Source organism: Carcharodon carcharias, chromosome 21 (genome assembly GCF_017639515.1).
Source record: "Carcharodon carcharias isolate sCarCar2 chromosome 21, sCarCar2.pri, whole genome shotgun sequence".
Taxonomy (NCBI): Eukaryota; Metazoa; Chordata; class Chondrichthyes; order Lamniformes; family Lamnidae; genus Carcharodon; species Carcharodon carcharias.
Genome location: NC_054487.1, coordinates 33,199,728 through 33,225,119, shown reverse-complemented (window position 1 = coordinate 33,225,119; position 25,392 = coordinate 33,199,728). Strand labels below are relative to the sequence as shown.

Sequence of the window (25,392 nt, the reverse complement as noted above, 5' to 3'; positions counted from 1 at the left end):
ATTCAGTTTGACCTTAACTTGAGCACTGAATTGTTATCCCTTCCCCGAGATACAAATTGTGTTGTACACTGAATTTACAGTCTATCCCCACAGGTCCCATATGATGTTGCATTACATTTGCACTAAATAAATGTGTAAATAGCATTTTTGTAAAAATCTAGTTGTTATTTGAGGTGTGAGAGAAACAGGCAAATTAAGCGAAAAAATGTAATTAACAAATAAGAATCTCTAACAGCAAATAAAGAAGTGTGACAGCAATATCCTGAGAGAAATCATTTCTAGAAGTACTTATGTCATAGGATTGAGCTTCTATAAAGGCCCTTTATGGTAAAAGCCCTTTATACTGTTTCTCTGTGGTTTTGATCGATTTTTTTTTTTTGCCAAAGTTACAATGGGTGATTAAGAATCCTCCCCCAAAAGAAATTTTAGTCCCACGGCATGACCACCACCTGCTAGATTTTAAATAGGATGGTGCAGAATGGGGTAAACCTACGGGCGGGGGTTTTGGGGGGGTGGGGTGGGGGGGGGAGTAGGTATCTGTAAAACCTTTCTTTAAGCAATCTCTTAGTGACAAATAGGGATTTTATTTCCAGACTTTGCAAAAGTAATGAAATGGGTGATAGTGAGCCATCACTATCTTGCATCACTCTTGGTTTTTAGTTTCTTACATTAGTTTTGATGAAACCGAAGATTCTCAAGCCTCTGGTACATCAACACAGCATGTCATCAAAATTGTGCCTACTTTAGGTCATAATGAAAATTTAGACTGCTATTTATAGGCTGGTGTAAATTCAAAAAAGAATTTTCAGAAGTGAAACAGGATTTAATTTTGTGGTGCTAAACCTTGAAAGTTTCCCCTCATACCAGCGTCCACTTAGCTCTAAAATGATTCCAGGGATTTCACTTATCATTTTTTGACCAGATATTCAGCCAAGAACACTGTCATGACAAATGCTGTGAATAGGAATTGCTGCTGCTGACCTTCAGGCAGCTTCATGTTTTTCTGGCAGGCTTTTAAAAAAAGATCAGAAATGTCGGGCTGAAGTTTCTACTCTTCAACTTCTACTCTTGATAGATACTCTACAATGATAGAGAAAAAGTGACAGTCACAGACAAATTAGATAAATTTAAGCAAAATTGAGCAGAAGAAATTTTTTTCTTTTTATTCATTCATGGGATGTGAGCTTCGCAGGCTGGGCCAGCATTTACTGCCAATCCTTAGTTTCCCTTGAGAAGCTGGTGGTGAGGTGCCTCCTTGAACTGCTGCAGTCCATGTGGTGTAGGTACATCCACAGTGCTGTCAGGGAAGGTGTTCCAGGATTTTGACCCAGCGACAGTGAAGGAATGGCGATATATTTCCAAGTCGGGATGGTGAGTGACTTGGAGGGGAACTTCCAGGTGGTTGTGTCCCCATCTATCTGCTGCCCTTGTCCTTCTAGATGGTAGTGGTCGTGGATTTGGAAGGTACTCTCTAAGGAGCCTTGGTGAATTCCTGCAGTGCATCTTGTAGATGGTACACACTGCTGCTACTGTGCGTCGGTGATGGAGGGAGTGAATGTTTGTGGATGTGGTGCCAATCAAGCGGGCTGCTTTGTCCTGGATGATGTCTTCTTGAGTGTTGCAGGAGTTGCACCCATCCAGGCAAGTGGGGAATATTCCATCACAGCCCTGACTTGTGCCTTGTAGATGATGAACAGGCGTTGGGGACTTGAGGTGAGTTACTTATTTCACATGCTGAATGGTGACCATTATACAGTGACACCAGCGAGATGTTACCAGTAAGCCTGTCTACTCTGTTGACAACCAGATCAAGATTCAAATATATTTCTAGCTGCAATGTGCAGTGTGTTGGAGCATTACTTTAGGACATCGGAGTTCCTGATTTCAGGACTGGGGAGACACTGAAAGAAGGCCAAATGCTTACCCACTGGGCAAGGGAAAATTGTAGAGGAGTTTTTCCTAGGCTACTCTCATGCACAGGCTAGAAGCTATCTTCCTGCAGCTGTGAAAGAGATGTGCAAGTATGTCATTCACTCCCCTGTCTTTGGTAGTTGATGGATTTCCCTACGGGTGCAAAAATGTAGGGATTATTTTTCATAAATCAAAAAGTTTAATTTTAAAAAAACTTCTGAATTTTCTGTTTACATAATGTGATGGTTTCTATTTTCTCAGGAACAAAGGCGTAACCGTTTAGCAAGGGAACCACCCTCTGCTCTGTCTCGAGATAAGGTGAGATGTGATGGAAATTAAAGTCAATAGCCTATTGTATTATTGCATAATGTTCTGTGTCATGGGTTAATAAAACACAGTAGTAAACTCTACTCTGCATGGAAAATAAGCAGGTAGCAAATAGACATGATAGAAAAAACAGAAGGCAATTAAGTCCTCCCATTCAAGCCTATTTGTTGGCACCTACTGAAACTAGTCAGAGACCTGATGAGAAAATTGTGCAGGCAGCAAAGGAAAAGAATTGTTTTCTTTTGGTGGGTTTTTATAGCAATAGATGAGATTTTTAAGGATCCTTGTTTGGCTGAAAATATTGAATCTCTTGCCAACTATTGACCAGTGTAGTTGATGTTAGAACATTTGCTTAGTAAGATAGTTTAATGTTTATCCATAATACTTCTCAAAAGGGGATGGACTAGAAAGATTACCAATAATACTTTATGAACCAGGCATAAAAAGTTTTATTTACAGCTTTACCCTTGCTTTAAAAGTGTAGTTATTTTACTTACTCACCTTTCATCATTTTTCTTTTCTCGCTTTTCTTTACTTGCTGCAGTCTTCTAAAGCTCCCAGCGCTATGTCTGCTCCTCCCCAGGAGACTTCTGCTGTTGCTTCTGCTGAGTTTGAGGGAAAGGTTGGTCATCTATCTGTGACATGCTTTATTGTGGCTTCGTGTTTTATTATAAACTGATGGCACCTCTAATTTGTCCTTCATGTCCTGAAAATCCTTTCCCACTTTCAAGTACTTAGATGTACTCTCATGTCTTGACAGTTTTGTGAAAGAAGGTTACGGATCAGTGACCTAGTACAAATGTATAATGTAGCAAACATAGGAAAAAGGAAACCCTGAGTACTACTCCAAATTAAACTATAGAAGTTGAAGGGGGCATAAATTCAGTCACTTAGGATACTGATGTCAGGCAATCCTTGTTCACATACAGTATAAGCAGCATTGATAATGGGTAGGATAGAAAAGACAAATCATTTAAGAAATATTTGACACCTGTGATGAATGGACTGAGATAACAGGATGATTGACCATTTTCACTTGTATCTGCCGTGCTTTTGCAGGATGAAAGGAAGCTTCAGTGTATGCATTGATGTAGGCAGCAGCAGCACAAGCAAACTTGGTTTATGTGAACCTATTGCAACGGTCTTATAACCTGGATGATTTTAAAATAGGATTAAGTTTTATATTCACTAGACATTCACCGCTGCTAATGCGTGCATTTCTTAGCTAATATCTCTGGATTTCATATGTAAGAAAACGTGGTGTCTTGTCAAATTTACTGTCAGCAATTATAGAAACAAAGTATTACTGTTACCACTTAAAAGGCAGCACTATTAAAGAAAAGCCTGAACAGGGAGATTGGAAAAAGGAGGTTGCTGTTTGGTGTCACACTGATATGTAATTCCCTTATTGTAATTCATTTCGTAACTACCTACAGAAATGATGAGCAAAGTCACAACATCGCACTTCTGTGATAATAGTGAAATCTATTGGAGAATACATTTTAAAATGGAATTTAGTATAAGATATAGTACACACCAGTTTGAAAGTTGACCAAGGACTTTAATTTGGTACAGCGTACTAGGTGTATTTTCTGAGGGTTGTGCAACTGGAACTCTCTGCCTCCGAAGGTGGTGGAGGTGGGGTTAGTGAATATTTTTAAGGCGGAGGTAGATTCTTGTTAGGCAAGGGAATCAAAGGTTATTGGGGGTAGATGGGAATGTGGAATTTGAAATGCAAGCAGATCAGCTATGATTTTATTGAATGGCTCAGCAGGCCCGAGGGCTGAATGGCTTACTTCTGCTCCTATTTCGTTTGTTCGTATGATGCTTGTCAATTAACACTGACATTTGACAGTAGGACAAATTGTGTTGGTGTTAGAGTAACTAGTATTTATTTCTCAAGCATCTCAAACTGGTTCGAGTGTTCCACCCCTCACTTGTATGCATGTGTATGTGCAATTGCACAGTGTATACTGCTGGTAAGCTTTCAGAAGCACTCAATAGTTGTTTTTGGGATTGAAGTTAAAGAGCCTGAATACATTGAGCAATAGCTTTATTAGTGCTGCTGTTACCTCTCCTACTCTGCCCAGGTTTCAGGTAAAGAAGTTCAAGCACAAAATGGGAATCCAGATGGAGCAACGACTGGAAACTGGAGAGGAATGTTGAAAGCATCTACATTAAAACCAGATGAAGGATCATCTGAAGAAAAACCTAAGCAGCCTGCTCCTGGCAGTCCACATAGGGGACCATCAGTAAATTTCCTGGATGTGGTAGGTTGTAATTCAGTTTCCAGTCATTTTCTGTTTCTTAGACAACGGGGTAGTTCTAATATGTGAAGATGTGGCAATTTGGCACTCTGGTGAGTTCTTAGAATTCTTCCTGCATCCAGAGAGACATGAGGCAGATAAGCACATGTTTACATCTGTTTTCAGTAGTTTTTTTTCTTTCCTGGAACATGTCATTAGCCTGAAGCTAGAGGCTGTAGCTTGAAGGGAGCCACTCTGCATGAAGCATGGCTGACCAGCAGTGTCTCCTGCTCTTACTGCCTGCCATAGGTGTACAGGCAGGATTTACAGGTAGATAATCAAACTGTTTGGTCTTGTTATTAATGCACCTTCCATGGCCATCAAGTCCTGGAGTGGGATTCTGGCTCAGAGGCAGGGACACTACCGACTGCCACAAGACCACCAAGCCCATTAATATCTAAAGTGCCAACATTTCTCTGTTTAAATCTTTCAGTCTTGCCTGCCTTCATTCATCATCTCTTCTTGAACAGAATTCTGCATCAGCCCTTGTCTGTGGGAGGGCACTGGAGAATTCAGATGACTGATTTTGGCAGAGATAAAAAAGCTACCTGTGGAAATTGATAGGGGGCAGACACATAAAAGACTATAAGTGGCAGAATCATTAATCCTAGCATTTTATTGACAGACAGAACCAAAATATATCAATTCTCTCTGTTTTGTTTCCTTGTGCCAGTGGTTAGATTTAGAAACAAATTTGCTCCAGAATGCTATAGTGACGTAAAGCAAACAATGGAAGCAATTATTTTCATTTTCTTTAATGTGTGTCATGTTTTTTAAAGCGCACAGTAATTAAAATGGATGTCATTTTCACAGCGTGTTCCTGTCTCACGTAAACTTTCAGCACGGGAGCAGCGAGATTGTGAAGTCATCGAACGACTCATCAAGTCCTATTTTCTGATTGTGAGAAAAAACATCCAGGACAGGTATATTTCTAATAAATAAGAGCTCTTGTCCACAATTCATGATTTACAGCACAGAAATTCCCTACAGTATGTCTTTAATGTAGTGAAATGTTTTTAAATGACTTTTGTTTCTGTAAATATCTTGCAATCTTTTATATTTGCCATAACAGCTAACTTTACATAAATATTCTTTGCTGAAGATTTTGATTCCTTTCTTTGGATATAGTTCTATAACTGATAATCACCCCCCCCCCCCCCAGTTCCTCTGTTAGTTGGCCATTCTTTGTGTGTGAGCTTAGACAAATTTAGCCAGGCTGACACATTGGAGAGGGCGTCATGACATAACATCCAAACCTGTAACTCTTTCGAGTACAAACCCATTTCCATCTGTTTCAGATGAAGTTACATTGTTTCATAGTTTGCCATTGTGAGATTTGAACTCTTGATCTTGGGGTTACAAACCCAGTACCATAACCACTTGGCTATTTAGGCCAAGCCATCCAAACCTGTACACCTTCCTGGTTAACGATCAGGAATAGGAATCCAGAGATGCCGAGACAAATCATAGCACCTGTCTGCTAATCTAAGTGCAAATAGGCGCAGTGAGCACGGGACCGTCCTGATCTGTGCAACTTAGCTTTTGATTGCTATAACCAACTGAGCTATCGAGAGACTTTTCTTAAATATTAAATCCATCTACAAATGTCATACAGTTTACATTTGGTGTTGGATTGTTTTATTACATAATTGCATGTAACTAATTATCACTCAACTTTTCCTCCCTGATTAGTTCTTGGTGCAAGCCAATTTATTTTGTAAATTATCTTATTTACACAGCTACTTCAGGTAGCCCTGTGTAGATTCAGTTTTGATAAGTTGTAATGTTAATGGCTTAATAAATCCCTTTAGAGTGTTTCCATTCATTAATATTGCTATCCCTGTGGCCCTGTGTTGAAACAGATTGAAACCAGTCTGTTATTTTTTACCCCTGCTAATATTTGTCTAAACATAGCGTTACTAGTGACTTAAATATTATTGACATGGGGATGAATTACTGAGATTGGACAGTGTTGCGTCAGTTGGACACTGTCACCTAAAATGCAGTCCTGACAGATGGGATGGAGGTCTTATCAAATTAATTGGAGTTACTCTGCATGTAGCTGTGCTAAAATTGGCCTGGGAATACTTGGTGTGAGTAAGTGAAGTAGGAAACTTTGTTTCTGAACAGTGACTCTCGCCACCCCAAACAAGCAAAAGAAATGAATAATCTGGAAAGTCAATTACATGAACAACAGTTTAAAGAGAAACCAGCTTTTAGCTAGTCATTCCTACTATGATACTGTTCTAGTTCCCTGTAACGTGACTTCTAAATCAAAGCTCAAGCAGTTGTATGGAAATAAACATTTTGGAATTTGTTTTATCTTTAAAATTTTGAACTCTATCGATTTGTGGTGTTCAAATGTATATTAAGAGAACTGACCATCTCTCACTTTACTAGATAATTGAGCATTACTCAGTTGAGTTAATGTAAGTCGAAATACCTGAGTGCCTGTTTAGTTGTATGTATATTTCCATGTAATTTGTCAGCAAAGATAAGGCTAACAGCGTAAGTATCTTGACTAAGTTCTTGTGTTATTCTTAGTGTGCCAAAGGCTGTGATGAATTTCCTGGTCAATTATGTGAAGGACAATCTCCAAAGTGAATTGGTTGGTCAACTCTACAAGTCGATGCTGCTGGAAGACCTCCTTACTGAATCAGAAGACATGGCCCAGCGCAGGAAGGAGGCTGCAGACATGCTAAAGGTACTTCTCTGTAATTTAAAAACTGTTATAAATATCACAAAATGGAGTCTTTCATAACTAAAGTTCATAGAATTGTTCTCCTTAACTGTGAAATATGTATTATCCTTGGCATGAACAGGCAGCCTGTAGGTTCCTGTGGAAATTTTTTTTTCATGCTATGAAGACTATGGTGCCTTTCCATATAGGCATGGCTGAAGTCAGAGACTCACTCCAGGGAGTCATGTGCATGAACGACATTTTACTTCTCTGGAATAACAGATCAAGTCTTTAATACACTGCACTACCATACTATTCAGTGCACTGCATTGTCATCGTAGAATCATAGAAAGGTTACAACACAGGAGAAGGCCATTTGGTTCATTGTGCCCATGCCAGGCCCCTGCAAGAGCAACTGGCCAATTCTCACTTTTTTGTATTTTCCCATAGCCCTGCAATTTTGTTCTCTTCAGATCATTTTCCAATTCTCTTTGGAAGGCATCAGTTGAATCTGCCTCCACCACACTTTCAGGCAGTGCATTCCAGGCCCTAACTACTCACCGCGTAAAAATCTTTTCTTCATATTGCCATTGCTTCTTTTGCCAATCATCTTAAATTGGCGTCCTCTGGTTCTGGATCCTTTCTCTGTCCAGACCCCTCATGATTTATGAACGCATCTATCACATCACCTCTTAATTTTCTCTTCTCCAGGGAGAACAACCCCAGCTTCTCCACTCTATCTACATAGCTGAAGTTCCTCATCCCTGGAACCATTCTTGTAAATCCTTTCTGCACCTTTTCCAATGCCTTCATATTTTTCTTAACATGTGGTCCCCTGAACTTGACACAATGGCCCATAACTTCCACGCTTCCCAGTGTCGGATTTGGGGGGCACCCCAAAGATGTGCTGGGAAGTTCCCGGGGAAGGGTTTGCACGGCAGTTGCCCAGAAGTGCACACTTCCTCTGGACAATTACACTGCGCTAGGAACCATCAGAAAATACAATTTAAATCGCAAACTTCAAGGGTTCTGCCAGTGTTATATCAATAGTTATCCAGAAAAAGTTAGAAGAATTAAAATCTCTTCTAATTTCTGATTAGCTATTGTAAGGACCCAGACCCATGGGACCCCCCCACCACCACCCACATACACACACACACACACACACACACACACACCATGCAAGTGCTGTTAAAAAAAAAGGGGGCAGGCCCCAAGCAGCTCCGGTGAACGTAAGTGGCAGTATAATTTTCAAGACCAAGTAAGTAGGTATTTGTTCTAATTTCTGTGAGCCAGCACTTTCTGACACAAGTCGAGAGTTGCGGCCCAGTACTCCAGTTGAGGCTGAACTACTGTTTTATAAAGGTTCACCATAACTTCTTTGCTTTTGAACTCTATCAGAATCATTCTAAAACACAGCTTTCTCAACCTGCCCTGCCACTTGCATTGATTTCTATGCATATACCTTCAGGTCCCTCTGTGCCTTAACCTCCTTTAGAATTGTATCATTTATATTATAATGTCTCTCCTCATTCCTCCTATCAAAATGAATCACTTCACACTTTTTGGAATTAAGTTTCATCTGCCACATGTCCGCCCATTCCACCAACCTGTCTATGTCCTTTTAAAGTTTGACACTACCCTCCTCACAGTTCGCAATGCTTCCAAGTTTTGTGTCATTCACAAAGTTTGAAATTATGCCCTGTAAATCCAAGTGCAGTTATTAATATATATTAAGAAAAGCAAATGACCTAATGGTGACCCATGGGGAACCCCACTGTATACATTCTTCCAGTCTGAGAAACAACCATTCACTTTCTGTTTCCTGTCACTTAGCCAAAATTGTATCCATGTACTACTGTTCCTCTTATCCTGTAAGCACTAACTTTGCTCACAAGTCTGTTGTGCAGCACTTTATCAAACACTTTCTGGAAGTCCATGTACACCATGTCAAATGTTTTACCTCATCAACCCTCTTCACCAAAAAACTGAAGCAAGTTAGTTAAACATGATTTGCCCTTAATAAATCTGTTCTGGCTTTCCTTAATTAATCTGCATTTGCCCCAGTGGTTGTTACTTTGTTCTGCATTATTGTTTCTAAAAGCTTCCCACCACTGACATTAAACTGATAGGCCAGTAGTTTCTGGACTTTTCCTGGCACCCTCTTTTGAACAAGGACGTAATGTTCACAATTCTCCAGTTCTCTGGCATCACCCCTTTATTAAGACCAGTACCTAAGCAATTTCCACCCTCACTTCCCTCAGTATTCTTGGATGCACCTCATCTGGTCCTGGTGACTTACCAACTTTCAACTTCCACCAGCCTATGGAATACTTCCTCTTTCAGTTTTTAATCAACCAGTGCCTCAACCACCTCCTCTTTCACTATGATGTGGGCAACATCATCTTCCTTGATAAAGACAGATGCAAATAACTCATTTAGTACCTCAGCCGTGTCCCCTGACTCCATGCATAAATCTCCTTTTAGGTCCAAAATCAGCCCCACTCATCCTTTCAGCACCTTTTTAATATTTATTTGGCTAAAGACAACTTTTGGATTTCCCTTAATATTAGTTGCCAGTTCCTTCTCATACAATGGAACCAACAAGAGGGAAAACCATACAACCTCATCCTCAACAATCAGCCTGCCGCAGATGTATCTGTCTATGACAGTATTGGCAGGAGTGACCACCACACAGACCTTGTGGAGAGGAAATCCCGTATTCACGTTGAGGATACACTCCATCGTGTTGTGTGGCTCTACCACCATGCTAAGTGGGATAGATTTCAAACAGATATAACAACTCAAGACTGGGCAACCATGAGGCGCTGTGGGCCACCAGCAGCAGCAGAATTATATACAATCACAATGGCCTGGCATTTCCCCCACTGTAACATTACCATCAAGCCAGGGGATCAACCCTGGTTCAATGCAGAGCAGCACCAGGCATACCTAAAAATGAGGTGTCAACCTGCTGAAGCTACAACACAGGACAACTTGAACGCCAAACAGCGGAAGCAGCATGCGATAGACAGAGCTAAATGATTCCACAACCAACAGATCAGATCTAAGTTCTGCAGTCTTGCCATATCAGTCGTAAATAGGGGTGGACAATTAAATAACTCACTGGAGGGAGTGTCTTCACAAATATCCCCATCCTCAATGATGGGGGAGGCCAGTACATCAGTGCACAAGACAAGGCTGAAGCATTAGCAACAATCTTCAGCCAGAAGTGCTGAGTGGATGATCCATCTTGGTCTCCTGCTGACGTTGTCAGCATCACAGATGCCAGTCTTCAGCCAGTCTCCACGTGATAGTAAGAAACAGCTGAAGGCACTGGATACTGCAAAGGCTATGGGCGTTGACAATATTCCGGCAATAGTGTTGAAGACTTGTGCTCCAAATTTGCCACATCCCTAGCCAAGTTGTTCCAATATAGCTACAACACTGGCATTTACCAGGCAATGTAGAAAATTGCCCAGGAATGTCCTGGGCAAACAGGACAAATGCAAACTGGCCAATTACCACCTCAGATCATCAGTAATGTGTTGGAAGGGGGTCATTAACAACGCAATCAAGCAGCACTTGCTTAGCAATAACCTGCTCACAGGCACTCAGTTTGGGTTCTGCCAGGGTCAATCAGCTCCTGACCTCATTACATCCTTGTTTCAAACATGGACAAGAACTGCATGAACTCACCAAGGCTCTTCACACACCAGCTTCCAGACCCACACATTCTACCATCTAGAAGGACAAGGGCAGCCGACACATGGGAACATCAGCACCCGCAAGTTCTCCTCCAAACCACTCACCATCCAAACTTGGAAATATATTGCATTCTTTCACTGTCGCTGGGTCAAAATCCTGGGACTCGCTTCTAACAGCACTCTGGGTGTACCTATACCACATACACTGCAGTGATTCAAGAAGGCAGCTCACCACCACCTTCTCAAGAGCTATTAGGGATAGGCAATAATTGCTAGCCTAGCCTGCGATGCCCACATCCCATGAATGAATATGAACACTCCTTGCTTCTTTTATTTGTTTTTTCACCTTCACTTTGAACCTTCTATATTTAACCTGTTCCTCAGTTGTGTTATCCCCTAACACCTGACATACCCATCCTTTTGCTGCTTCATCTTACTCTCTTGTCTCTTCTGTCATCTGAATTTGTTTTCCCTACCTTTCCCCCACATGAGAATATGCCTTGACTCCTGAACTAACTCCTCCTCAAGGCAGCCCATTGTTACTTCACAGTTTTACCTGCCAATCTTTGATTCTGATTTATCTGGGTGAGGACTGTTCTTACCCCACTGAAGTTTGCCTTCCCCTAACTCCTTGTTCTTTTCCATAGCCAAGCTAAACCTTATATTATGATCATGACCCCCTAAATGTTCACCTACTGACACTTGACCCACCCCATTTCCCAGAACCAGATCCAGTAATGATTCCTTCCTTGTTGGACTGGAAACATACTAATGCAGAAAATTCTCCTGAACACACTAGAAACTTTTAGCCCTCTCTGCACTTAACATTATTACTATCCCAGTCTATTCTTGCACTTCTGTAATTTCCTTGCAGTTTGTTCCTATATATCTTTACTAGCTGGTGGCCTATAGAATACGCCCAGCAATGTAATGATACCTCCATTGTTTCTTAGCTTTAACCAAATACATTCTGTCCTTGACTCCTGGGATATCCTCTCTCTCCAACACTGTAGTAGTCTCATTAATCAATATTGCTACCTCCATTTTTTTACTTTCCCTATTTTTCCTGAACATCTTGTATCTAGGAACATTTAATACTCCTTCTTTGACCCAGGTCTCCCTTATCACCATGACACCATATTTTAAGGTTGGTGAGCTGCAGTCACATTATGTACCCTACTCCATGCGTTCAGTTACCCTTCAGTAACCCTAATTTAGAACTTCTTGCATTCCCGCTTACTTTGACCTCAACTAATACCTTTTTATTTCCTGCTCTAGCGGTATCTGACCCTCCTCATTCTCTGTGCATCTTGGTTTTCCTCTTGATGCCTCCTGATTTTCACACCCCTGCCAAGTTAGTTTAAACCCTCTCCAGTAGCCCTAGCACATTGCTCCATAGGGACATCAGTCCCAGCTCTGTTCAGGTGCAATCGGTCAAGCCTGTCTCAGTCCCACGTTTTCCAGAACCAGTCCAATGTACAGGAATCTAAAGCCCTCCCTCCTCTCCTGCACCATCACCCTAGCCACCTATTCATCTCTAATATTCCTATTTCTAGGCTGACTTGCTTGTGGTACCAGAATCTGGAAATCTCCACCTTTGAGGCCTTGCTTTGCTAGTTTCCTTCCTTATTTCCTAAACCCTGCCTGTGAGACCACAGCCCTCTTTCTACACATGTCATTGTTACCAATATGGACCACAAATGCTGGCTGTTCACCCACCCCCCTCACTGTGCTCTGCAGCCACTCAGTAACATCCCTGACCCTGGCACCAGGGAAGTAACATACCTTCCTGAACTCATGTCTTTGCTGTAGAAAAAGCTGTCTGTTCTCCTAACCGATGAATCCCCTATCACTTTTTTCAAACTTTCTGCCACCACCTGTACAGCTGAGTCAACCATGGTGCTGTGGACTTTGTTCTGGCTGCACTTCCCAGATGAACAAATACTCTTACCAGTATTCAGAATGGAATACTGGTTAGAGAATGAGATGCACTCGGGTGACTCCTGCATTAACTGGAGGAGGAGGTTCCACAAATATCCTCATCCTCAATGATGGGGGAGTCTAGCACATCAATGCATTTGCAGCCATCTTCAGCCAGAAGTGCTGAGTGAATGATCCATCTCTGTCTCCCGAGGTTCGCTTCATCAGATATGCCAGTTTTCAGCCAATTCAATTCACTCTACGTGATATCAAGAAACTGCTGAAGCCACTGGATACTGCAAAGACTATGGGCTCTGACAACATTCCGGCAATAGTACTGAAGACTTGTGCTCCAGAATTAGCCACATCCTTAGCCAAGCTCTTTTAGTGCAGCTACAACACTGGCATCTACCTGGAAATGTGGAAAATTGCTCAGGTATGTCTTGTCCACAAAAAGCAGGACAAATGCAACCCGGTCAATTACTTCCCCATCAGCCCACTCTTTTTCATCAGCAACCTGATGGAAAGTGTGTCGACAGTGCCATTAAGCAGCACTTACTCAGCAACAACCTCACTGATGCTCAGTTTGAGTTCTGCCAGGACCAGTCAGCTCCTGACCTCATTACAGCCTTGGTCCAAATATGGATTAAGGAGCTGAATGTGAGAGGTGAGGTGAGAATGACTGACTGACTGCCCTTGACATCAAGGCAGCATTTGACAGAGTGTGGCATCAAGGCACCCTAGCAAAACTGGAGTCAATGGGAATTGGGGGGGGTCAAGGGGAGAACTCTTCACTGGTTAGAGTCATGCCTAGCACAAAGGAAGATAGCTGTGGTTGTTGAAGGTCAGCCATCTCAGCTCTGGGACATCACTGCAGGAGTTCCTTAGGGTAGTGTCCTGGACCCAATCATCTTCAGCTGCTTCATCAATGACCATCCCTCCAACATAAGGTCAGAAGTGGGGATGTTCGCAGATGATTGAATAATGTTCATCATTCGTGACTCCTTAGATACTGAAGCAGGCCATAACCATATGCAGCAAGACCTGGACAATATTCAGGTTTGGGCTGATAAGTGGAAAGTAACATTCGCCCCACACAAACGCCTCATCTCCAACAATAGAGTATCTACATATCTCCCCTTGACATAAAACGGTATTATCATCATCAAATCCCCCAATATCAACATCCTGGGGGTTATCATTGACTAGAAACTGAACTGGACCAGCTATATAAATACTGTGGCAACAAGACCAGATCAGAGGCTGGGTATTCTGTAGTGAGTAACTCACCTCTTGACTCCCCAAAGCCTGTTCACCATCTACAAGGCACAGGTCAGGGAACTAGACACCATCCAGGACAAAACAGTCTGCTTGATTGGCACCCCATGCACTACCTTCAACTTTCACTCCCTCTATAACCGATGCACAGTGGCATCAGTGTGTACCATCTATAAGATGCACTGCAGCAACTCACCCAGGCTCCTTTGACAGCACCTTCCAAACCTACGACCGCTGCTACCTAGAAGTACAAGGGCAACAGATGCATGGGACACCACTACCTGCTAGTTCCTCTCCAAGTCACACAACATCTGATTAGGAACTATATTGCTGTTCCTTCATTGTCGCTGGGTCAAAATTCTGAAACTCCCTTCATTACAGCACTGTGGGTGTTCCTGCCACCTTCTCAAGGACACTTAGGGATTGGGTAGTAAATGTTGGCCTAGCCAGCAACACACTCATCCCATGAACAAATTTTTTTTTAAAAACCTACCTGCCTGGTCTTCCTTGTCTGTCTGGCATTCACCCATTCTCCCTTTGCCTGCATAACCTTAAGGTGCAGGGCGACCACATTTAAAACATGCTATCCATATAACACACTTCAATGGATGCTCCAGAGTGATGCCAGCTGCTGCCGAAGCTCAGATGCCAGGAGCTTGAGCTGATGAAGCTGACAACACTTGTTGCAGAAATGGTTGTCCAAGACACAAGAAGCATCCTGGATTTCCCACATGGAACAGGATGTGCACTCCAATGTTCTGAGCTGCCCTGCATGCCTCTAATTATTAGATTAACTCATTTATCAGGAATAATCAAAATACTCTTCTTACTGTTTTATTCACTAATCTACTTATTTACTAATTTACCTGTGTTCATCAGATAGTCGGGTTGCTTAGGTGTCTAATTATAGTCTTCAATCCATTTGATAAACTGCACGCTAGTTATCTGAGATGTGTGATTGTACCACTGGAAGGTAATTTAGACCAAACCCCTAACTCTGAAGAAAGGAAAACAACACTGCAATACTCACCAGTGAATTAACTCTCGGCCTCCCTGTGATGTCACACTCTGATTTTTTTTGTCTTATTTAAATTTGTGTGCGCCGATGGTCCACTTCTGCTGACAACTGTCTCTCCAGGTTGTCTAGGTTATACAGTTGTTCTTATAATTTTATTTTATTGTTAAACTCTTGTGTCTAACAAGACGAGGGATGCAGAACAATTAAAAAATAATACATTGCCACCCAGATATGTGCAGAAACTGAACCTAAATATTTTCTCTTCCCAAACAGGCCTTACAACGAGCCAGCCAGGTTATTGCAGAAATAAGGGAAACACATCTGTGGTGAGCCTGTTGGCCACATATCTTAGAGTTCCCTTGGATGGATACATCTATTACTTGAATGCTGCTGAATTGAAAAGTGCACTGTTTATTTGCTTACTGTGTAAAAAATGTATTTATGAACTTTCAGCTGTGGTTCTGTAAAGGAAACTACAGAAACCCAATGCCATAAATCTCAAGCCCTTAAGGTAGTATTTCCTACTGAACTTGTGTAATATTTGCTTCATAGTCCTGTGGTGGTAGAAAACACAATGTAAGCTTAAATTGGAAAATAGAAATCTTTTGGAATCACAAAATCCACTGATCTTGCCTCCATTCCAGCTTTTTGATCTCTCCGCAAGGTGTGCTCATTAGGTAGGCAATTAAGTTTATACAGTCCGTAAGTGCTTAAAAGAAATAATAGTTTGCATTGGTCAGTTTTGCTTAAGCATCACTTGAAATCACCACTTAACCTACAAAATGGTCAGATTTGGCGCGTGAAAGAATTTTATTAGACTTATTTGTAGGTGTCCATATTGTCAAGAGCACATGACCAATGACCAAATGTCAGCATTTGAAGATTTCTTCCTGATCTGCATAAATTAGAAAGCTGCAGATTTAATACATGCTAATATCTTTCTGCTGTGTTGTTCATGAGGCACGCCAAATTATAGCAGAAATGAAGGCTCAGGAATGAGTGAGAACTGTGAGCTGAGGCAGTGAGCAGCAAGCTAATGTCTGTCTGAAAAGGAGATGCAGGGAGAAAGTTGTATGATTGGCTGATTCTATGAGAATCAGGGAATAAGTGATCAGGACCTTTAAGCAGACCATATGCAGGTAAATTAGGACTTGCCTTATTTTTGTTGTACCTCTACTGGGTTGGGTTTGGATATTGAAGCAGGGAACTGCTGTGGCAGTTATGTCTTGGAGAGTGCAGTTTTTAATTAAAAGCAGTAGAAGAATGCAGACAATATATAAGATTTTATGATTATAAATACATGTAAAAAGGAGCATACTATTCTAGGGATCAATGAGTGTATTAGAGAAGTACAAGAATCAACTGTACCTTACTCCCTAAATCCAACCAGAAATAACTGCTGATGCATTTTTTTTGTAATTGTTTTACCAGACTTGAGCTGCCATTTTTGGTATACAATACACTTGTTGATAGTAAAGGACATTAGATCTCTTATTGCATTAGGTCATCAAGTAATCTCTGTGAAATCACTTGGTGGAGTACATGTGTGTAATACTAAAATGTTAGTTTGCTGTTTGATATTTTGTAATTTGACTTACTACTTTTGGGGGAAAAATATTTTGATAAAACTTTCCCTGATTTCTTTCATTCTTGTTCCACCTTTCAAAAAGCTAGGAAAATACAAATTTGAAACAAATATCAAGAGTCAAGATATAAACCAATGCCACTCCAAGCTCCAGCAAACTTGGGATGGTCCCCAGTCCCTAATGGCTATCTGATTAGCAATATCATTTATACTGTGTGCTGTAAGTAAACACTTGCAGATCATTTATTTTTTTGAGAGCACCCGTTGGCTGATCTGGTCTGTAATGTAGGTAATCGTTCTAAAACAAGCAGAATGGAATGGTGTAGACTGATAGTCAGACACAGGAAAGGGCAGAACTGAAAGATATAAAGTAATCAAACCAAGAGAGAAATAAGAAATGTGTGTGTGAAGTATTAGAGCAGAAGGGCAGATTAGGATGCGTGGCCCAAATAAGTGTTCTTTATATAAATACATAGAGCATAAGGAACAAATTGAATGAATTTTAGACACAAATCCAACTTCGTGGGGTATGACATGCTAGACATTACTGAGACAAGGCTGTAAGACGGTCAGGACTGAAGACTAAATATAGCAAGTTATAAGAATTATCAAGGGAAAGGAGTAGGCTTCGTCATTAAGAATGTAATTACATCAATTATAAGAGAGGGTATAATGAGAGGTAAGCGGGCAGTGGAGACTTTATGGGTAGAATTATGAAATTTAAAAGTATTTGCAGTGGGAGTTATGTATAGGTCTTGTGGTAGTAGCTGCGAATTGGTAGAATATATATCTGCAAAGATTAGATTAGCATGTTGTAAAAGCAGAATGCGGTGAGATTGGGATAAGCAGACCCTCTCATGTCAGAATGGTAGTGAGCTCTTTGAGGATGTTCAGGCTAGTTTCCTGCAACGATTTGTTCTAGAACCAGCAAAGGGTCAAGCCTTATTAGATCCAGAGATTCAGTAATGAACCAGATTTAGTTAATAGCCGAGCATTGTGTGAATATTTATCTAATAATGACCATTATATGATTGAGTTCCACATAGTGTTTGAAAAAGAGAAACAAATAAGATTCTACAGTTAGGTAAGGCTGACTTAATGGGATGAGATAGAGGCTGTCCACAGTAAACTGGGAAAATCTGTTAATGGGTAAAATGACAAAAGACCATTTGGAGGTATTAAAAAAAGAATTTAATGTAATGCAGAACTAGTTTGTAACTCTTAAGGGGCAAAGGCTCTATTTGCCAAAAAAGAGTGTCTTAAAGAGGTAAGAGACAACATAATTTTTTTTAAAAGCGCGCACAAATGCAAAACAATCATAGATTCTGGCAAATGGGAAAGACACAAAGAACAGCTATTGGTGACAAAACCGTTATAGCTATAAGCAGCAAGTATGAAAAGAAACTTGCAATAGGATATCAAAATGAAAACAAGTTTGCAAAATTATATTACAAAAACGATATAGTTCCCTTGAAATTGATGTGATATTGGAAATGAAAATAAAGAAATGAAAATAAAGCAAATAATGGATCAGGGATGGAGGTGCAGCATAATTAACAGCAAATAATAGTAATGAAGAAAATAATGGCACTAAAGAATGACAAACTTCCAGACCAGATGGTTTCTATTCAATGGTTTTAAAACATTGCAGATGCCCTAACTATAATCTCCCAAAGTTTTTCCAATTCAGGAACCATTCCTTACGCTGGGAAAATTGTGCATTCCACTCTGCTATTTAAAGAAAGGTAGGGGACAGTGGTGGGAAACTAAAGAACTCTAGACCAGTTAGCCTAACATCTTTTGTCCTGCAAGGATACTTTCTAAATGGTTAAAGCTAGAAACAGAGGTGGTCCAAAGAGACTCGCACGCATACAGATCATTAAAATGTGCTGAACAGGTACAGAAAATATTCAGAAAAGGCTACTGGAATGCTGGCTTTCATAATTTACAGGACTGGAATGTAATGGGATAGAAGTTATATTTCAAGCTGTTGGCCTTGGAGGGCATTCCATGTAGATTTACTGGGATGAAACCAGGATTCGAAGGGTTAATTTATGAAGCAAGATTACATAAACTAGGGTTTTATTCCCCGGAATTCAGAAGATCAAGGACTGATTTGATTGACATTTTCAAGACATTAAGGGAACTGATAGGGTAGAAAAACTTTCTGCAGGTTGGGTGGCCAAGGACTCTCTTTAAAAAAAAAATTAGAGCTAGGCCTTCAAGAGTGAAATTAGAAAATACTTCTACACAAAAGGTGTTGGAAGTTTGGATTTTTCTTCTGTAAACAACAATTGATGCTAGATTAATTAATTTAAAATCCTGAGGTTGGTAGATTTTTGTTAACCATAGATATTTAAGGATATGGGACAAAGGTAGATATACGGGGTTAGGTCACAGATCAGCCATGATCTCATTGAACGGCGTAAAAGGCTTGAGGAGCTAACTTGTCTACTCTTTCTATCTTCCAATGGTGAGGCTTTGGCTGCTGTTTGTCGTCTTGTGGCCGAACCAATAATACAATGAATAATCCAATGACTAACTTCACATTGTATCCACTGACTACTTATAAGGAACAGATGGTTACAGAGAACAAAAAATTGGTGTGAGCACAAGAAACTGAGGTGAACAAAGTGCTTTCAAGAAGTAACAATGGGAATGGCATCTTAGAAAAACAAGGGACAGAATTGTGATACTTAAAGCTAAACCTGATACTTTGAAGAGAGCCTGAGAAGTTTGGCTGAGAGTCAACAGCCACCGTATTATAAATAAGAACTCAAGTCAGATCTAAGAAATGGCCTAAGGCTTTTAACCAAGGTTCAATTACGGAACAGGACAAGGATTTTCTATAAAATATTGATTGACTTAGCAATAAGTTATAGTTGTCTGAAAAATTTAGGGTTAAAAGTTTAACATGAACAATCAGCCAAACTTAGTGATATGATGCATAACTTGTTTTTTTTCATTGTAATTTGCAAATTAAATGCTTGATATAGTTAATGGTGTTTGAATTAGTGTGCAGTATTCAGAAACAATGACTGAAGTTTATAAATTAATCCCTTGTAATTCTGATAAACCTAATTGGGTGTCAACCAGTCAGGAAAAAATGCTACAATGTTTAGGTAGTGACCTGAACTTGAAACTATAATACTTTTAACAATTAAAATGAATTCATGATCATACTTGGCAGAATTAAATTCAGAAACATTTCTTCTAGATATACATGGAGAAGATAGTAGATATCTACTAATCAGTAGAGAGAGAGAGTTGATCTCTGCTGTACTATTCTTCTGTGTTTTACGATCAGTTATGAGATCAGTGACATATGTAAGTTGTGGTGTACCATTTTTACAATTAAGGATAGTGCCTATTGAAACCAACCAGTGATGAGAATGAACATTGTGTGGTTCTGTTAGAAAGTGTCTGTTCCAACTGGGATTGTGTTCTTGATCACAATGGCTGTGAGACACGAGCAGACATGTTGTACAGTGGTTTTGCATTATCTTTACTTCCAGCTCTAGAAGAGAATATTACTTAAAGCCAAGTGGAAGAAAATGAGAGTGCATAACCCATTTTTCCTCATGTTTGCTGTTTTTCTCTGCAATAACATTATTTTCAAGACACTGGTTTTCACAAAACAAGTGAACAGAATCATTGAATTCAATACAAGAGAAGAATGTGACTTAATCAACCACTGCAGCCATGTTCTTTTTCCAACATTGAAGCTGACTTTGACTATCAACAGGACCCACTTTCAGCCACTTTTGCTGGATAATCAGCTGTGCTGAGCTAAGTGGTGACTGAAACCAATTAAATCAACTCAGATCAGGGAATGAGGCTGGCATCCATCTACCTGTATTTATCAATTCATTGGCTGTAATTATATTTTAATACATATAGGCTAGAGTAACCAAGTGGTGTTGACGTTTATTAACGATGACTAAATGAACAGTACTCTGTTTTCCGTTCTTGACATCAGTGAATTAAGTAGTCACATGCATTATTTTGCCCTTTTTATAGTTCACTAATACTTTCATCACTTCCATTTGTGAATCTAATATTTCCTTTTAGGTTTTGATGGAATACATATTGGGTGAAAAGTTTCTGTTTACTCGCTTCAAACATTATGTGGTCCAAATATGTGTAATTTCGTTAACCTGTATGCACTTGCTGTAAACTGTATATCATCATTGCAGTGAGGCATTGACAATGAAGGAGCTACTATTGGTTAGCCTAGTATCTCACGGTTAACTATAAATTTCAAGTGTATCCTGCATCCTGTATGTTTGAAACATGTTGAGTATAGATCCTTTATATTTGAAACGTACCAGTGTTGCAATTTATGCTTTCTGTATGGTACATGCACCAGACGATGTCTACAGTCATGTCCAATATTGATAAGTTCACTTGACTTCTATCCCTTTTAGGACAAACTAAATAAATTTGAATTGTTAATGGTAAAGATTACTATATATTGAATATGATATCCTGCACTTGCAAAGAAGTTAAACAGTTAAATTGTTTCACATAAAGTTTCATTTGATACATAATTACATTGCAGACAGCAGTACAATTCAGCTGGATTTCTTTTTTGATAACTTTAATTAAACCCTAATTATATCCACTATTAAAAAAAATCTTATTGTAATGAAATGAGTATAATGTACTCTTTTCCAAAGTCACTTAATTCAAATGATAATTCAATTTTTATCACAAAATTCATATTTCGCTTTATTTGCATTGCTTAATTAAATTTAAACAAGTTTAAATTATCAGGAGTAAACTAATCACCAAAATAGAACCTGCACTCTAATAGTCTGATACAGTTGACTTATTTATGCAAATTTGTTAATCATTAATTAAGTGATTAGCAGAAAATGAATCAAGTACAGAAGAGTGAATGCACAACATGTTGAACATATGAATAATCACTTGGTAACCATAATCACTCGATAATTAAACAATGTTTGTTTTCTTATTAAATTCTGGCCTCTCTGTTCACATATACATATATACACATGATATTCACTTATTTATGCATTCGTGTGTGTGTGTGTGTGTGTGTGTGTATATATATATATATATATATATATATATATATAATACAAAAATATAAGCGCAGATATGCACTGTGAGCACAGAGCTTGGTGAAGACGGAATTAGGTGAATTTGCTAAATGGAATGATGGGAATTTGGTGAGAGCCCAAAACATCTGGGGAGACTGAAACTGGTTGAAACCATATAAAAGGACATAGACTCATCCGAGCTCAGATGATGATCCCAGTAGTGCAATATAGACAGGCTGAAAAAGATGGAGGCTAGATCCAGCATCTGAGAATAGGCAAAAATACAGTTGCTGCAGCTGTTTCTGTTACTTGAAGATAACATTGGTGGAACTGCACCATCCAGATCATCATAAGCAAAGAGTTTAGGAGGTTCTGCAGACATGTGCCATTTTTTGGTGAAGACTGTGCCCGTGGAACTTGGGTCAGTTGTGCGCTGCTGTTGGCTGGTGATCAGGCTAAATCCTAGAAGAAGAGCTGGAATTCTTTGTGAGGAGGACAGAGTTTTGAAGAACTTTGTGACTGAGTTTGATGATTTGTATGCTGAGTGGACAGCTGAGCCGGTTTGTAAGATATGTCTTAGTCGTACCTGCCCATTTTATGCGTAAATGTTTATAATCAACCTCACTTTGCCTGTTAATTCAGGTTTAACGTGATTCTGGATTTTAGAGTACATGTGCTTACTCGATAGTATTTAGTGTTTGCTTTGTTTGACTTGTATAGTAAAAATTCTTTTGTTTTAAACCGTGGAAACTTGTGGCTTCATTCTTTCAGTAAATACTGGGGATTTTGGATTTCTTTTATAAAAAGTTACTGGTCTTGACCGGGATCGTTACAAAGGCAGTAACAGTTAACAGTCAAAATAACTTACAAAACTGTAATTATCTAGATCTAAGTGCATAACAGAATTAAGTATTGCATAGGATCACACAGGACATATGGCACAGAAACAGGCCATTCAGCCTAAACAGCCTATGCTGGCATTTTTGCTGCACTCATGCCTCAAATCCTGTTATAACCCTCTATTTTCTTCTGTGTGCTCATCTTCCCCTTAATTGCATCTATACAAGTTGTTTCAATCATCCCCTGTGGTTTCAAATTCCTATCACTCTTTGGATAAAGAAGTGCAGGGTGCCAACATTAAAGGGATCCAAATTGCATTAAAGAAAAATCTGGTACACAAATAACCAAATAAATAAGAGTAGGGGATACTAAAGTGAAAACATGATACCGGAAGGAGATACAGTTTTAGGCAAAATGGACAGCTGAGATCTGTTGCTTGCAAATTCCTGCTCAACGTAAGAACTCCGAAGTTGGTTCATGCGTCCTGGATGACCACATCTGCAGGAGCTCGAGCTGTACTTTAGGCTTTCTGAGACTGAAGGAGTGACTGGAGTCACTGCATGGCATAGCCTGAGAATTCTCTAGACTGCATATTTCTGGCGGTTAGTTAAGTGGGTAGCTATCTGGTAGGATAGGAAAAGACAAGGCAGTGCAAGATTCCTCTGGAAGCGTGGCGTACTCAAACCAGTTTTTAGTATTAACTACAGGTGAGGATGATGAAACCTCGGGGAAGTGTAGATCACATTACAACAACCTGGGGCAACTAACTGGGGAACAGGAAGGTTTCAAAGAGGTGATAGTTCCAGTAAAGATGATTTGCATGAGATTGGGGGAGAGGGAAGTGCAGCCAAAGCAGGAGTGTGCTGGATGACTAAAGATGTGGAGATTAAAATGAAATAGTAAAAGGAATCTTATGGTAAATGTTGAGTTCATGGGCTGATTTTTTTTTTGTCTTGATATGAAGGCAAGCATGGGTGCACAAATGACCACAGTTTTATTTTGCAGGAAATCTAATTTTCCTCCACAGCCTGTCAAGTCCATAAGACATGAAAGAAATCATAAACTTTAAATCAAATCTTAATTACTGCTTATTTAACAATGGACTTGGCTGAACCAAAAAGAGACTGCTGCAAGTCACATGATTTGCAAGTTGGCTACAGTTTTGGAAAGTTTGAACAGTAATTACAGGACAAAGCTCAATCCTCACTGAATTATTAAAACATTGTTCCAGGCATGTGGGCTTTGTTGACTAGGCCAGCACTTATTGCCCATCTTAACTGCCTTTGAGAAGGTGGCAATGAGCTGCCTTCTTGAATCACTGCAGGCAATACGTTGTAGGTACTTCTGTAGGGAGGGTGTTCCAGCATTTTGACCAAGCAACAGTGAAGGAATGGTGATTTTTTTTTCCAAGTCAATGTGGTGAGTGGCTTGGATGGAAACTCCCATGTATCACTACCCTTGTTTTTTTTGGATGGTAGTGGTCGTACATTTGGAATGTGCTGTCCAAGGTGTCTTGGTGAGTTTCTGCAGTGCATCTTGTAGATGGCGCATACTGCTCCTACTGTGTCAGTGGTGGAGAGAATGAATGTTTGTGGATGGGGTGTCAATCGAGCAGGCTTTTTTGTCCTGGATGGTGTCAAGCTACTTGAGTGTTGAAGTTGCACTCATCCAGGCAAGGGGAAAGTATTCCATCACACTCCTGACTTGTGCCTAGCGTTGTGTGGACCCATTACTATCAATGGGAAAGAGAGCAGCAGATGGCCTGTCTCCCCAGCCTGAACTTATAACTAAGAATGTGAGCCATTGAAACTCATTATACCTGCAGCAGTACTAATAGCCACCATCTTTCTCTTAAGGTGATCAATGGATTTTGACCAGGGATATAGAAACTGATTGTTAACCTGAAACTGACTCATCAATGGGTAACACCACATGACCTAAACTCCTTTGGCCTTTGGAAAGTTTTAATGTTACATTCCTGGACTCCTAGGGAAGTCTGTTCTTAACATCCAGCACACCAAAGCAGAACTCCAGGCTGACAATCAAGTCTAAACCCCGAAGCCTGATTCTCTGGAAGATTCCTGCCATCACCTGTAGAGCAGATGAAGTCCCTGTATACCAATTTCATCTTGCTGCGTCATCACCAACTTTGAAGGAGTTCAGCAACTCCTGCTTTCAGCTAGCTGAACCCACCTGAGCTTTCATTCCAACGTGAAGGAGCCCTCACTGGACACTGACATTCTGAACATTCACATTAATTAATATTCCTATTTTTGCTTTTTGTTCTAAGTTATTTGTAGTAATAATATTTTCTCTCCTGTGTGCATGTGCATGTAGTTGTGATGACCATCCTCCAGGTTTGAATGTATGAATAAACAAAACTTCTGATTTAACCCTAAAGAGAGTTTGCTGCGAATCACTTTAAAGCTTACTTCACAAAAATGGTTTGGGAAAACACGCCACAGTCTTTATCAAAAATTAAGACACCTCTGCTTACGGACAGATGGAGAAAAATAAAGGAGTTCAGTTTGCCCCTCTCCCCTGTATGTAACAATTCCAAGCCTAATGCCATTTATTCTCTGGCCTTTTTTTGCGAGTGGTGAATAAGTTGTGTACCACTGTGGTTGGTTTCCCCATTTGAAATAGAGGACTAAAATCAGATTTCTTGCCACACACCATCTTCGTCTGGTGGTGCCAGGTTTTGGAAGCCCATTAAAAGCACACCAGATTTGAGAGTTTGTGAAGAAAATGGAA

The 25,392-nt window shown here is 40.1% G+C and overlaps 1 protein-coding gene across 3 annotated transcripts in view; it reads left to right on the top strand.

Annotated features, from left to right (window-relative positions):
- The window catches only part of dnm1l (dynamin 1-like), a 77,872-nt gene extending 52,882 nt beyond the window's left edge, over positions 1 to 24,990 (top strand). The window contains exons 14-20 of one of the 3 annotated variants that reach the window (XM_041215585.1): positions 2,173 to 2,229; positions 2,783 to 2,860; positions 4,329 to 4,508; positions 5,358 to 5,467; positions 7,089 to 7,248; positions 15,421 to 15,473; positions 24,495 to 24,990. In XM_041215585.1, coding sequence (XP_041071519.1) covers positions 2,173 to 2,229; positions 2,783 to 2,860; positions 4,329 to 4,508; positions 5,358 to 5,467; positions 7,089 to 7,248; positions 15,421 to 15,473; positions 24,495 to 24,498 — 642 coding nt within the window. In that variant the 3' untranslated portion in view covers positions 24,499 to 24,990. Of the gene's footprint in view, positions 1 to 2,172; positions 2,230 to 2,782; positions 2,861 to 4,328; positions 4,509 to 5,357; positions 5,468 to 7,088; positions 7,249 to 15,420; positions 21,716 to 24,494 lie in introns of those variants that run through there. The other 2 variants (XM_041215584.1, XM_041215586.1) reach the window with 2 other exon arrangements.
- Positions 24,991 to 25,392: the final 402 nt, after the last annotated feature.